Below are 13,227 nucleotides of genomic sequence, written 5' to 3'. Positions count from 1 at the left end.
AGCAGTAATAGAACATATGGGTAGAGAAACAGTTAGTTGAGATGCTTTGATGGGAGCTTGTTGAGGGTCCCTTCAGATAGCTTCTGTTTGCTCAGGAAGATAAGCTGAAAGACTGAGGATAGAGAAGGAAGTGTTAAAGGTCTGGAGAGAGAAAATATATAAAATAGTTACCAAGGCCTGTGGGAGAGTGAATGAACTAGGGGAGTGAATTGACTGAAATCATTAAGGACTCATTTGAAGTAAGTGGCCATGAATTGAAAGTGAGATCATTCAGCACAGTTGTACATTATACATTTTTCTCCAGCCAAGGCTGGCTGCCTGGATGCAGGTGGGGAGCAGGCTTAGATTTCATCCTTACCAGCAGGCATTACGTTTCTGAAAAGTAGGGGCAGAAGAGTTGAAGATATATCCAATAGAGCTATTAAAATATTGACCATTGAATGTCAATTGGGAAAGAAATGCAATGAAGACATGAAGGAGATGAAGGACATATAAAGGTATAGTATTGATGGCTTGGGGTTCACTAGAGAGTCAAAGGGCAGTTGAAATTTAGTTCTGGAAAAAATAAGCTAGAAGGATAGGATGAGATGGTGGGATGTTTAAAACTGAGCTCACAGAGGGTCAAACAATTAATAATGACACAGTTGAGGATATGACTTTGGAAGTGAATGGCTGAGTGTGGAAAATGTGATTGTTAGAAGAGAGAGGGATTAGGAATATTAAAAAATCATCTGCACATATGTTGAAAGCACCAATATTTATATTATTTCAACTTTGTAGCAACTCTGTTATTCTGTTTTTAGAATGAAAAGTTGTGGCTAGCTAAGAGTTGGTAAATAAGTCCAAGATCCCAAAGGTAGGAGGTATCAGCACTGGTATTTGAATCCTATTCATAAGGCTCATCTCTCTTACCTACTGATTGTAATGGCTTCTATATATGGTATGTTCCGCTGCCTCTAAGCAATTCTAATTAAAAGGATTTGGGGGGCTCTGGCCAGTTGGCTCAGTTGTTTGGAGACTCATTCTATACATCAAAAGATTGCAGGTTCATTCCTCATAAGGAAAAATACCTAGGTTTTGGGTTCAGTCTTGGACTGGGTGAATATGGGAAGCATGATAGATGTTTCTCAAATATCTCTCCCTCCCCCCTCTCAAATAAATAAAAAACATATCCTTAGGTCAAGTTTAAAAAACAAAGGGGGAGTTGGAGGATTCTCAAATGTTTGTGTCATTTGTATACCATACCTGTCATTCACCAGTATAGATTTATTAAGCACCTATTAATCCCCAGTGCACTGCACTGTTCCATATTCCAGGACTACAAGGGTGAAAAGTGTATGGAATTGCAGTTGAGAATTCAGTTCCACTGCATTATCTGTCAGAATGAATACATTTGAATAATTATTTGAATATTTTATTGCATCTTGCCTTTATTATTTTATAAAAATGAATAGAGAATAGAAAGTGAAAGTGCTGATATTGATGATAAGAAGTGTATCTCTCATAAGCTTCATATAATTGACACAAAGATAGAAATCTTTAAGCATGCTGAAAGAGGCAAATTCTTAGCCTCAAATGGTTACCATTGGATTTCAGCCAATTGAGTGAATTTTCAATTAGGAAGGGAAAAAATTTTTAGTTGAAAAGGATATCAAATGTAAGAACTCTATTTTGAAAATAACTGTCTAAAATGGGAGGCATAATTAGGCATATTATTTTTTTTTCTTAGCAGCATCTGTCATGGAATGTGTAAATCTACAGTTTGTTATATGCAACTAGATCTTTATACATGATTTAGGAATGTGGTATATAGAATATATGAACACTTATATTATAGAAATGATAAGGGTATTGGCAAAAATAGAAGAGAAACTACTTAATTCAGTGGAATGATTAGAGATGTCTTTCTTGAGGTGGCAGTTCTTAAGCAAAGTATGAAAACTGAGGAGTTAATCAGGTAGACAATACTAATTAGGTAAAGAATAATGTTAAAGGCAGTAGGACAAGCAGGTGCTACAGCATGGAAATGAGTTTGAAGGAGGCATGTCAGCCCTCCTCACAGTTCTTTTTTTTCTTTTCTCCATCTTAATCCCATTTTATTTTATTTTATTTTATTGTAGAAGACAGAGAGTTTGCCCATCAGCATGGCTCAGCATGTGCATTGACCTATGAACCAGGAAGTCATGGTTCCATTCCAAGTCAGAGCACATACCTTGGTTGCAGGCTCAGTCCCCATGTGCAGGAGACGGCCAGTCAGTGATTTTCTCTCATCATTGATGTTTTTATCTCACTCTCCCTCTCTGAAATTAATAAAAATGTATTTTTAAAAAAGACAAAGCATTTGGCTTTAGGTCCTATCCATCATAGTCCTTTCCCCAAAGGTCTGTGCTGTTACATTATTTGCACTTTAAATGGAATTCATTGTTACAGTTGGATTTTACACCCTTTAGATCTTTCATAAACAGGACAGATAACAAACATAAAAGAACCCAGTTTACCTAGGGAGATAAGGCAAATTGCTCAGGTGTTTGGATTGTATCTAGTTGTGATAAATCCTCTCCTGTCTGGCAGTCAGTCCTAGGGAAGAAGAGGGAGAAAAGAAAGAATTAGAAAAACACTAATTAGTTCCCTTCATTTAATTTCCATAGGATCTGCTTTGCACCTAGGAAACTTTAGTATTTATTAGACAGATCTCTCTAAGGATTAAAACACAATCATAATATTTCCCCCTTAGAGAAAAAATAAATAACAGCAGGAGGAGATGATCTATTGTAAAGAATATAATCTTCAATTATTGTATTTTGCTTTTGTGCAGAAACATTTGCATTTTCAGTCATTAGATGCTAAACAAGTGCCATATTAGCAGCCAGTTTCAATAATGGGGAGGAAATGAGTTACTTTTGCATTTGATATTGCCTTTGAATGTTCCAAATTCAAAAATGAAGATGAATTGTTCAAACCTCCCTATTTGGTAGACTCTGACCATCTATCTTTAAAGCTAATTCCCCAGTCTCATTCCACAAGAAAAACTGCAGACCTTTAGCCCTCTTTTGAAAAATGTAAACTATAAAAGCTTCACACATTTTAAAAAATTTAGTCTGTCTTGGTCAAATCGCTCATATTTACTGTGTATCCTTCTCCATCCAAGAAAACAAGTTAGTTAAAGAGGTACTAAGCCAATGAAGTAATTTATAAGCAAGTTTAGAAAGATAGGTGGCTGTTTAGTAGAAGAGTGTGGTCCTAGAATCACAGGGCTAGGGTTTCATATCCCAGTTGTGCTACTAAACCAGCTTTGTGAGCTAAGGCAACGATTGGGCTTTCCTGCAAACAGTGACGGCAAATCTATCCACCTCACCAGTTTTTGCATGGCTCAAATAAGATGATGTCTGTAGGAAAATACTTGGAAAACTAGTATCACTGTACAAAGAAGTTGTCAATTTATATGTAAACCATACACATCACAATCACTGCCTTTTCTATAGAAAAAAAGTTATGATAAAAAAAAAATGAGGTCCTAAGATGGGCCAGAAACTGATCACTCCTAAAGGAACCTCAGCCTTTTCCACTCTCCCCTAATGAAAACGGAAATACATCTCTGTCTCTTTAGATGAAAGCTAAAAGCTGTCCAATAAGCTATAAATAAATAATTGCCAGGAAATGTATACACTGGCCGCACTAAAGTCGAGTTCAGTTTCTACCCTATGAAAGTACACAAGCACACCCAATTGATGGAATAACATGTTCTAGGTTTATGCTTTTAGATGGAGTCATTTTGTATGCATGATAAAATCTTGTTTTTATGCACAGAGCTTAGTCTACTGATTCAGTGATTTCAAACTTTTAATAATTCACTCCTCTGAGTTAATAAAAGTTTCATGCTTCCCCTTTCTTTGGAGATTCCAGTGCCTCTCTCAAGGGTGTGGATCTTTTGTCCATCACTAAGAGGAGCTAAAGTGCTCTATCTTTTGTTTAAAGCCCAGGGAGCTTCAGTGAATTTATTGAGCTCTTGACCTCCATGTTTTTGTTTTGTTTTGTTTTGTTTTGTTTTGTTTTGTTTTAACTAGAGCAGAGGCTGTGGAATCAGTCTGACTGAGTCAAACCCTCATTCTACCACTCATTGTTTGACTTTATATGTACAACTTAAGCTCTTGATGCCTCAATTTCTTCATCTATAAAATGGGAATGATGACAATATCTATTTATGGTGTTGCAGAGAAAGTTAAATGAAATTATGAATATAAAGTGCTTAATGAAAGACCTGGTTCATGGTTAACCCCCAATAAGTAGTAGGTTTTATTTTTATTTATATTATAGAAATGAGATAATTTTTTTTATCTTTTTAGATGAAAAATTATAGTATAATCTTTTCTATTTCTTATTAAACTTCAGACAGGTCTTTGAGATTCACTATTGAAAATTTTTCTTCATGGGAATGAGCCTCATGCCCTTTGGAACTATTTTAATGCCTGATTATTTTAAAAGGCATAAAACCCACCATAAGAGTTTAAATAACTTGAAAGTATAACCATTCTCATTTTTTTCTGTACCCACAAATCTTATAATACTTTATGGGTACTGACCCAATACTTACAGACCATAATAAATTTTATACCAAAAGGTCATTCATTGTCAGTGTATGGAGGCTAGATTAAGAAAAATTGTGTAGATCTTGATAATGACTCTGTTATCCTATTGACATCATTCAACAACAAAACATTTGCCTATTATATGCTGAAGATACATAAAACTCTATTTCTGCTTGTGAGGTGGAGATACAAACACAAATACAAATAATTATTAGATCATTTATAAGTGTTATAGGCGAAGCAAAATGAAAATGCAGAGGGAGAAATCTGAAGTAGAGGCAACATTTGAGTTGGGTCTTTGAAGATGAGCAGGAGTTGGGCTGCTGGATTCAGGTTTAGAAGGGGGAAGATCACCTAGGTAGAAGGAATAGCATATGCAAAGGCACAGAACTTTGAAAGGATGGTTCCTTGGCATTTTATGGAATTGGTGATTAGTCTGGTATGTCCAGAACAAAGGATAATAGAGGTCATTTCGTTAATTACACTTACCTAAAAATCATGACATAACTCTCCCATAGTAATGTGGAGATAATATGAATAACTCATATTTTGTGAAATAGAGCTTAAGATGATAATAAAAGATGCCTTCCTAGAGAAGCTTGCTTCTAGGATAGTAAGATAGGCAGGAAGTTTTAGGAAAGGCATTAGGGGGTATAGCTTGAAAACCACATGACTTTATTTGGTAAGAAAGGGAAAATCTATGCAAAAGCCTTTGGCTGCTGGGACTTCAGAGGAAACATCATGGGTGGTATCAACATTGGTCTGGGAGAAAGGAGATTGATGTTTAACCTTGGGGACCCCAGTTTCCTCATTTGTAACATAAAGGCTTTGGACTAGGTGATCTTAAAAGTCTCAAAATTTAACAATTTATCATATTGGCAGTAGCTATTTCAGTACTAGACTATGTTTTGATGGCTTGTCTGCTCCACACTGAAAAATACTCTGTGGCTAATATGTGACAGTAGGTCAGGTGGTTAGGTACTAGTGACTAGATGGATGGAAATACTATTAAATTTCTGCTTCAATTCTCTGCCTTCATTGTTCCTTCTCATCATTCATATGTTCCAGGGTATTCTGGTCTCTAATGTTTCTCCTACTATGAAAGTCTCATAGCTTGTCACTTTGCCAATTACATATTTCTGTTTGGTCTTAATCAGAACATAAAGCACTAAAGTAATTTTCAACCATGTTGGTTTGGCTCTAGTTTCTCATCCTATTAAAGAATGGTCAGTATTTAGATTAAATGCCACAAGACTACTATTCTTACTATCATAATTGTGATTTGGCATATTAGATATAGTATTAAATTCCAGTTGAGCAGATGGTACCAAGATTTAAACTTATGCTTATCAGACACAGATGGTCCCAACAGTGAACTTTTCTCTTGGTTATTTGTATTTATAGCAGGTTAAACCCAAATGACTTTGCATCATTTTTATTTTGTCTTTTTAGTGATTACAAATGGTTTCTCTTATTCTTCATCTTTATCTTCACTTTTTAATTAATACATATTGTCTTGAATGTTGACCCAGATTGTCTCCATTAAACCTGATCTGTTTTTCAGTTATTCTGGAACAGAGGGGGAAAGTCTACACTGTTATTTAGTCTGGAAGAAAAAGCTCTGTGGTGGTTAGAGTTCATGATCATGTACCTCTTATCCCCTTAACTACCCCCCAGTGAAGGTTGTCAGTAGCACAGTAAATAACTTAGCACCCAGTCTCTGAAATGACCCAGGCTCACTCTAGAGACAAGAAAATAGAACAGCATTAGAGAAACTGAGAGATTTATCTGAGGTTGCATGGAACTGTGTAGAAGAATCAAGGCCAGATCTATTTCAAATTCCTGTTTGGTGCTCTTTTGAGACAACTCACAGCCTCCTGGAACCACTCCAATTGCTTAGTATCAGATACTGTTACTAGCGACTGGCATTTTTCCACATGGGGAACTTGATGTCATCACTGTGGAGAACAAACACTCTGCCAATTTTCTGAAAAATCACGACTTTGCAAATGTTTTGTGGTTCTGATTTTGAAGGTGGGACTTGTACAACCAGATGGCTATGGAATGAAAGAAGGAGATGATGAGATGAAGGAGGTGGGAGCAATAATGTCAATATAAAATATAGGATAGCCGAAACCAGTTTGGCTCAGTGGATAGAGTGTCGGCCTGTGGACAGAAGGGTCCCAGGTTCGATTCCAGTCAAGGGCATGTACCTTGGTTGTGGGCACATCCCCAGGAGGCAGCTGATCGATGATTCTCTTTCATTGATGTTTCTAACTCTCTATCCCTCTCTCTTCCTCTCTGTAAAAAATCAATAAAATATATTTTTAAAAATATATAGGATAACAAGACAAGTAATGATGCTACAACTTAAGAAAAAAGGCTTAGGAGGCAAATTTTTATTGTCTTATTGAAGATTTTCTTCAATGACAAAAGGCTTCTCAATCACACTTGGGAATCTATATCAGTATTTCACCACCCTGAGAGTCAGTGAGCTCCTCTTACTATTATTTAGGAGTATTAGTTCCCTTTAGTTTGGTAACTTTAAGTTAAAGGTTATCACTTCTATTCTTTGGAGGAGGTGAGAGTTGTCCTAGGGAGTGTGACAGTCAGGATTGATAGTTGTTGGGATAAAGGGCTTTATCTGGAGAGTGTGATTCATCTCAGTGATAGACTTTATTTCTTCCCCACGATTATAGTGTATTAATTTCCCAATAGCCATGTTCTCTTTTGGGAAAAATTGAGTTATAAAATGCTAACATTTGGAAAAGGGATGATGAAATTTGAATTCATCCAGGACAATTAACTTGAGCTCTTTCGGCATATCTATCAGCATCATTTTTTGAGTTGTCCCCATTTATCTGTTCCCCAAGTGCTTATTGAGTGCCTTCTTTGGATTCACCTAGGGCAAGATAGATACTTGCCTACATGGAGCTTATAGTTCAGGGGATGATTCAGACAAGTAGGTAGATGATTAAAATCCTTCTTGATAAGCACAACACTATGGTAGGAGCAAGCATGTGAGGCTGAGGGAGCATGCAGGACAGGGGAGGCCTATGAGAAACACTCAATATATGCTAGATGAACAAGACAAGAGCTCTAAATTGCAATTTACTATTTCTGTGATTTTTGACAAGTTGGGGCCTCAGTTATCACATTCGCAAGCCGCGGATAATAATACTTTCCAGATGGCCTCTCAGAGTTTTTATGAAAATTAATTAAAACAATACACTTAAGAACACTTAAATCACAATGCTTTATAAGGGCATTGTTAAAAGAAATGATATACTCTTCCTGGTCTTATGTGTGGTCATGGTATCTAATGTGAAAGTTATTAAGACTTTGGGATTTCAGCCAAAGAAATGTGTCTATGGAAGTCCCAGAGAGACTATTGTAAAGTGTCTTTTTACAAGACAAAAACACATGACATAAATCCCAGAGATAGGAGTGAAGAATTTAGTTTGCATTTGGAGTGAAGGCGATTTTGAAAGGCTCTTATTTCTTTTCTAAATGGATTTTAAGGATGTGTATGCATCTTTTGGTCCTATTTTGAGAGGCCTCTAATGTTCCAGTGATTAAATTCATGGGGTCATAAGATTCCCCTAGAAAAAATTAAAATATCACAATCATAGACCACTTTGCTTTCTGGAATGCCTACTATGCGGTCTTTACCATCAAGTGTCTTAAGTATAGTCTAATCAATGGGACATGACTGTCACACATAAATGATAGTGAGTGATAACTACACAATACACACATTATATGCAAATTTTGGGAGTAAAGGTTTAAAAAGGGAATTGAGATTCCATGGGCACTTGGAGAATGGATAAAGTTTGGAAAAGGATGAATGAAATGGGGGAATTATTAATGTTTTCAAGTAAAAGAAAAACATAAAATTTGGAAACTGATAGAGTGAATAATGACAGTTTCTGTGATAACATTAATGGCTCCCATTTACTAAGTGCTTCCTAGATGTTAGACATGTGCTAAGATTAGCTTTACATGTACTCATTTATTCCTCAGAACAATCCTATGAAGTTGGTACTATTCGAATCCCCTAATTTACATATGAAAAATTGAGTTAAAAAGGGTTAAATAATGTGTCATTAGACATGTAGCTAAAAACTGGTAATATCAGGTTTTAAACTAAGATATATCTGATCCTAAAATCCAAGCTATTAACTACCATATTATGTAACTTTTGAAATGTGTATATCAGAAGGATTTCAAATAACTCTTCATCTACTGAGGAATTGAAACCTCCCAAGTATCTCTTTTAAATTATAACCTTCCTTCCTCATAATATGTTGCTCTCTGTATTTTTAATAGTTAAAATTTTTAACTTTGAGATAATTCTAATACAAGAGTTGGAAAAAAAAATACAAAGACCCACATATCCTTTATGCAGCCTCTCCACATTAGCATTTTACATAACCATAAAACATTTACTGAAACTAAGATGTTAACCTTAGTACAATTCTGTTAGCTAACATACAGGATTTACTTGGATCACACCAGTTTTTTCACTAAGATCCTTTTCCTGTTAAACGACCTAATTCAGGATCCTATATTGCACTTAATAGTCACATCTTTGAATTATCCTCTGGTCTCAGACAGTGCAGAAGTCTTCCCTTGTGTTTCAGGACCTTGACACTTCTGAAGAGTACTGGCCAGTTATTTTGATGAATGCTTCTCAATTTGATATTTGATATCTGATATTTTTTTAATGATTAGATTGAGATTATGCATTACTGGGAAGGATAACAGCATGGTGATGTGTCCTTGTCAGTGCTTCATATCAAGGGGTCCTTGAAATAAAGCATCCTTGACAATGTCCCTCAGGGCTGCTAGATTGTTTAGACTAGTGAGGAGATGAAAGAGGAAATTTATCTTAAAAGAGAACAAGAGTTGGGTTGGGATACAGGAGTTGGAAGTGGTAGGTGATGAGCTCTCCTCCTTGTATCTCATCCTCCCCACTTCCCAGCTACTATAGTGTCAAAAGAACAGATTCCTCTGTCAAGTCATCCATGGTACCCAAGCTCCGCTTCCTAACTCTGAAATCACTCTGAAGGATCTAAGCTTTTGTTTGAACCAGGTTTTCTGCTTCCATAGCCTGGGGCTAGTGATAGTAGAAAGACAGGCACTAGATGAGTAGACAGCATTCCAAATAATGTGATTCCTCTCTGACCTTATTCATGCTCTCAAAACACTTTTAAGAAGCCTTAAAAGACAGGGTTGAAAACCCAACATACAAGTTTTATTATGGTTGAGGTGGAAAGTTTATATCGAAGGCTCTCATTAAGTCTGGACATAACAGGATATTACAATAGAATCACTCTTCTGAAAAGAGTCTTTGAATTTTACACATAATGGAGATGGAAAATAACGATCACATCAATTAGTTAAAGAGATAGTACTAATCCCTATCTTAATCACTGATTTTGGTGGCTATTTTATTTTATTTGGAAGCAAATACATAAGCTTTGTGTGGGAATAAAAATGAAAGGATTGTGAGTATAAAGACTTTATTGCTAGTGCTTCCCTTTGAACACAGTGATTTTCTGGTTACCTGATCTGAAATGAATCATAAGTCAGTGAAATATGAGAGTACAGGAAAATAATTCAAGGTGCCATATTTTGCCTACGAAGCATAAATATTTTGAACATTTGCATTATTGTTTTTGAATGAGTGGTTTAAGTAGCTGTGAAAGATTAACTATGTTCTTTTGGGTATGATTGAAAATACTACATTCAATCATTGTCCCCCAGGGATAAAACCTCACAAATTCCCATGTTTTATGAAATGTTAAAAAGTTCTCAGGCCAGTGCCTTGCTTCATTTAACAGGTGCCAGGTCTATGATGTGACATGGCAACCATCTTGCAGTTCAGAATTTAAGATTTCCATTCGTTCTTGGGAAGTAGGAAGAAAAGAATGTTTCAGAGAAAACCCTATCCTCTCTTATAATGAAACTAGAGGCCTGTTGCACAAAATTCGTGCATAGGGGGAGGCACTCAGCCCAGCCTGCACCCTCTCCTATCCAGAACCCCTCAGTCATCCCTCTCAAAATATGGGATCACTGGCTACTAAATTGCTTACCTGCCTGCCTGCATGTCGTCCCTAACTGTCCCCTGCTGCTGGTGTGGTCATCCCCAACTCCCCCCCCCCCCCCCCCCCCACACACACACACACATAAACTCAGGCCTTTGGTGCTAATTCCTTTTACTTTTGGAGCTCCCAACTTCATTGTGAACATTTGCTTTCTATTTTTTTTTTATGTTTGTTGATAAGCCCACCTTAAAGTGAAACTTAAAAATAAAGAGAATCTCAAACCTTTAAGAGATAATAAAATGCATATTGTATTTAAAAAACAAGAAATACAGCTTTATGGGGATTCTGACAGCATGTAAACTCTTTGACCATCTGAGCAAAACTTCAGCCTAGTCCAGCTGCCAGAAAACACATTTGGATCCATAATTTTTCTTTTGGGTTTTGTATTGTGCTGACTGTGTATGTGTATCTATGTTTGTTACAGACATAGGCAGTATGTAAGCTAAGGTTGGGATGGATTTATTTAAGTTTAAGTACGGTGATCCAAAATTGGAATTTGGGTTCTCTCCCTGTTACCATTGCTAGATGGCACTGTCAAAAATTGATTTGTAAATTCAAATTTAGATTGTAAAAGGGTTCTATTCAATTGGCTTAAAACAAATGAATGTTTATACAAATTAGAGAAATAATAGAAACTAGCACATTTGCTTTTAAAGTGCACACGATCTGGGATTAATCTTTAGTAAATAAAAACTAACGTAAGGATATTGGTTTAATTAAGGACATGCAGTTGCCCACTACACTCTATTTTTGGAGCTAAAAGACCAGATGGGAAACCAGGGTAATGAGCTGGGAGCCTTAATGTGTCATTTTACAAGGCTAGAAGGGCACAAGATGTCTCAGATGAAGATCCAGACATTTGTGATAAAGCCTGATTAGGATGTTAGGGTAATTGAAAATGATTGTGTATAGAGAATAAGATGTGTGTTTGGTACAAGAAAGTATGGGCAATGGAAACACACTTTAATTGAAAGAAAAGAAAGTAATGTTATCCTAAGTAAATGATGTTCTAAAATAAAAAAAGGAAAAAGAACAAAGGATAAAAGATTTATGAAAGTTTCAAAAGGTTCATGGGAAAGGAATCTTGAAAAAGAAATATTATGTGTGGTCAAACTAAGGTTGGAATGGATTTATTTAAGTTTAAGAACACTGCTTCAGAATTGGAATTTGGGTTCTCTCCCTGTTAAAAGAACAAAGGTTTCTTTATATATATTCTTGATATACTCTTAATAAGTTATGAAGGAAGAGTAAGATGTATTCTGCATCATCAGGTCTGTGATTACTTAAGGTAAACCAAACCTTAATATCTAAAGAGCTAAATTTTACTTCTAACCATTTAACTTCCTGTAATTCCTTGTGAAGTTTTTAAAGTTTGGTTTTTTAAAATATATTTTATTGATTTTCCACAAACAGGAAGGGAGAGGGATAGAGAGCTAGAAACGTCAATGAGAGAGAAACATTGACCAGCTGCCTCCTGCACACCCCACACCGGGGATGTGCCCGCAACCAATGTACATTCCCTTGACCAGAATCGAACCTGGAACCTTCCGGTTCACAGACCAACGCTCTATCCACTGATCCAAACCGGTTTCAGCAAGTTTTTAAAGTTTTTAAAATGAAAGAGTAAAGGAATAGCTAAAATAAGGGAATCTCTCATTATAAAAGGCCTATTAGATGTTTGGACAGTGGATTTCAATCCAATTGCTGCCACCCCTTCCAGGATAAAAATGTGATAATGATGATCCATATATATTCTCATTGGGTAGAGCTATAGTCATAGAAGTTAAAAAAATACTTGTAGAAAGGATTTTTGCTGTTTGGAAAATCCCCACTGAGTCCCATAAGATCAGAGAACTGTTTAACTAGACAAATTCTATACCAGGTGTGCAAAGCTTGGCTGATATTATAGCATTTCCATTGCATGTATCATTCCTGGTCCTCTGGTCTCACAGAACAAACTGACAAAATAGGTGAAATTCAAATCTTAAACTCTTTGAATCTTCTCATCTGCCTTGGCCTAAAGTCTTTCCCTTGCTGTTGTTAACTTAAGATCATTTCCTTTGGATATACATCAATTGTCCCCTTCTGAAATTTTTACTGGAGGGCCTATCCTGTGAGGTTAGATCAGGGAATGTGCAAACCTGCCTTATTGAGAGTTTTTTTAACTTATTGCTAAGAACTTACAAATGTTCTTGAAATTAATGCAAGTTCACAGGGCAATCTTTTCACAGCGCACTTCATGGAGACAAGAACACCGAGCACCATGGCCTACAACTCAGATACATGGTCCATCAAAAAAACATCTCCACAAGAACTCCCTCCAGGCTCACTGGAGTGGACCATACAGAATATTGTTAACTAACCCATGAGTTGCCAGGTTAAAAGGTACTGATCCATGCATTTATTTTTCATTTAAAAGGCCCTCAAACTTGCAGCTCATTCACCTGATTGAACACCCAGCCTGTAAAAGACCTCAAATTAGAGTTATCTAGAGCTTGGCTTTTGCCTTGACAGTTTTACATTAAATGTCT

At 36.3% G+C, this 13,227-nt stretch overlaps 1 protein-coding gene across 4 annotated transcripts in view; it reads left to right on the top strand.

The window, feature by feature from the left end:
- The window catches only part of KCTD16 (potassium channel tetramerization domain containing 16), a 194,455-nt gene that overhangs the window by 25,999 nt on the left and 155,229 nt on the right, over positions 1–13,227 (top strand). The window contains exon 3 of one of the 4 annotated variants that reach the window (XM_084884230.1): positions 12,928–13,217. The exons of the other annotated variants lie outside the window; for them this stretch is intronic. Coding sequence (XP_084740356.1) covers positions 12,928–13,058 — 131 coding nt within the window. The 3' untranslated portion in view covers positions 13,059–13,217. Of the gene's footprint in view, positions 1–12,927; positions 13,218–13,227 lie in introns of those variants that run through there. 4 annotated transcript variants of the gene reach the window in all.

Source organism: Pipistrellus hanaki, assembly GCF_964339955.1.
Source record: "Pipistrellus hanaki genome assembly, chromosome: 5".
In the NCBI taxonomy this organism is placed as follows: domain Eukaryota; kingdom Metazoa; phylum Chordata; class Mammalia; order Chiroptera; family Vespertilionidae; genus Pipistrellus; species Pipistrellus hanaki.
This window is presented reverse-complemented; position numbering and strand designations above follow the sequence as displayed.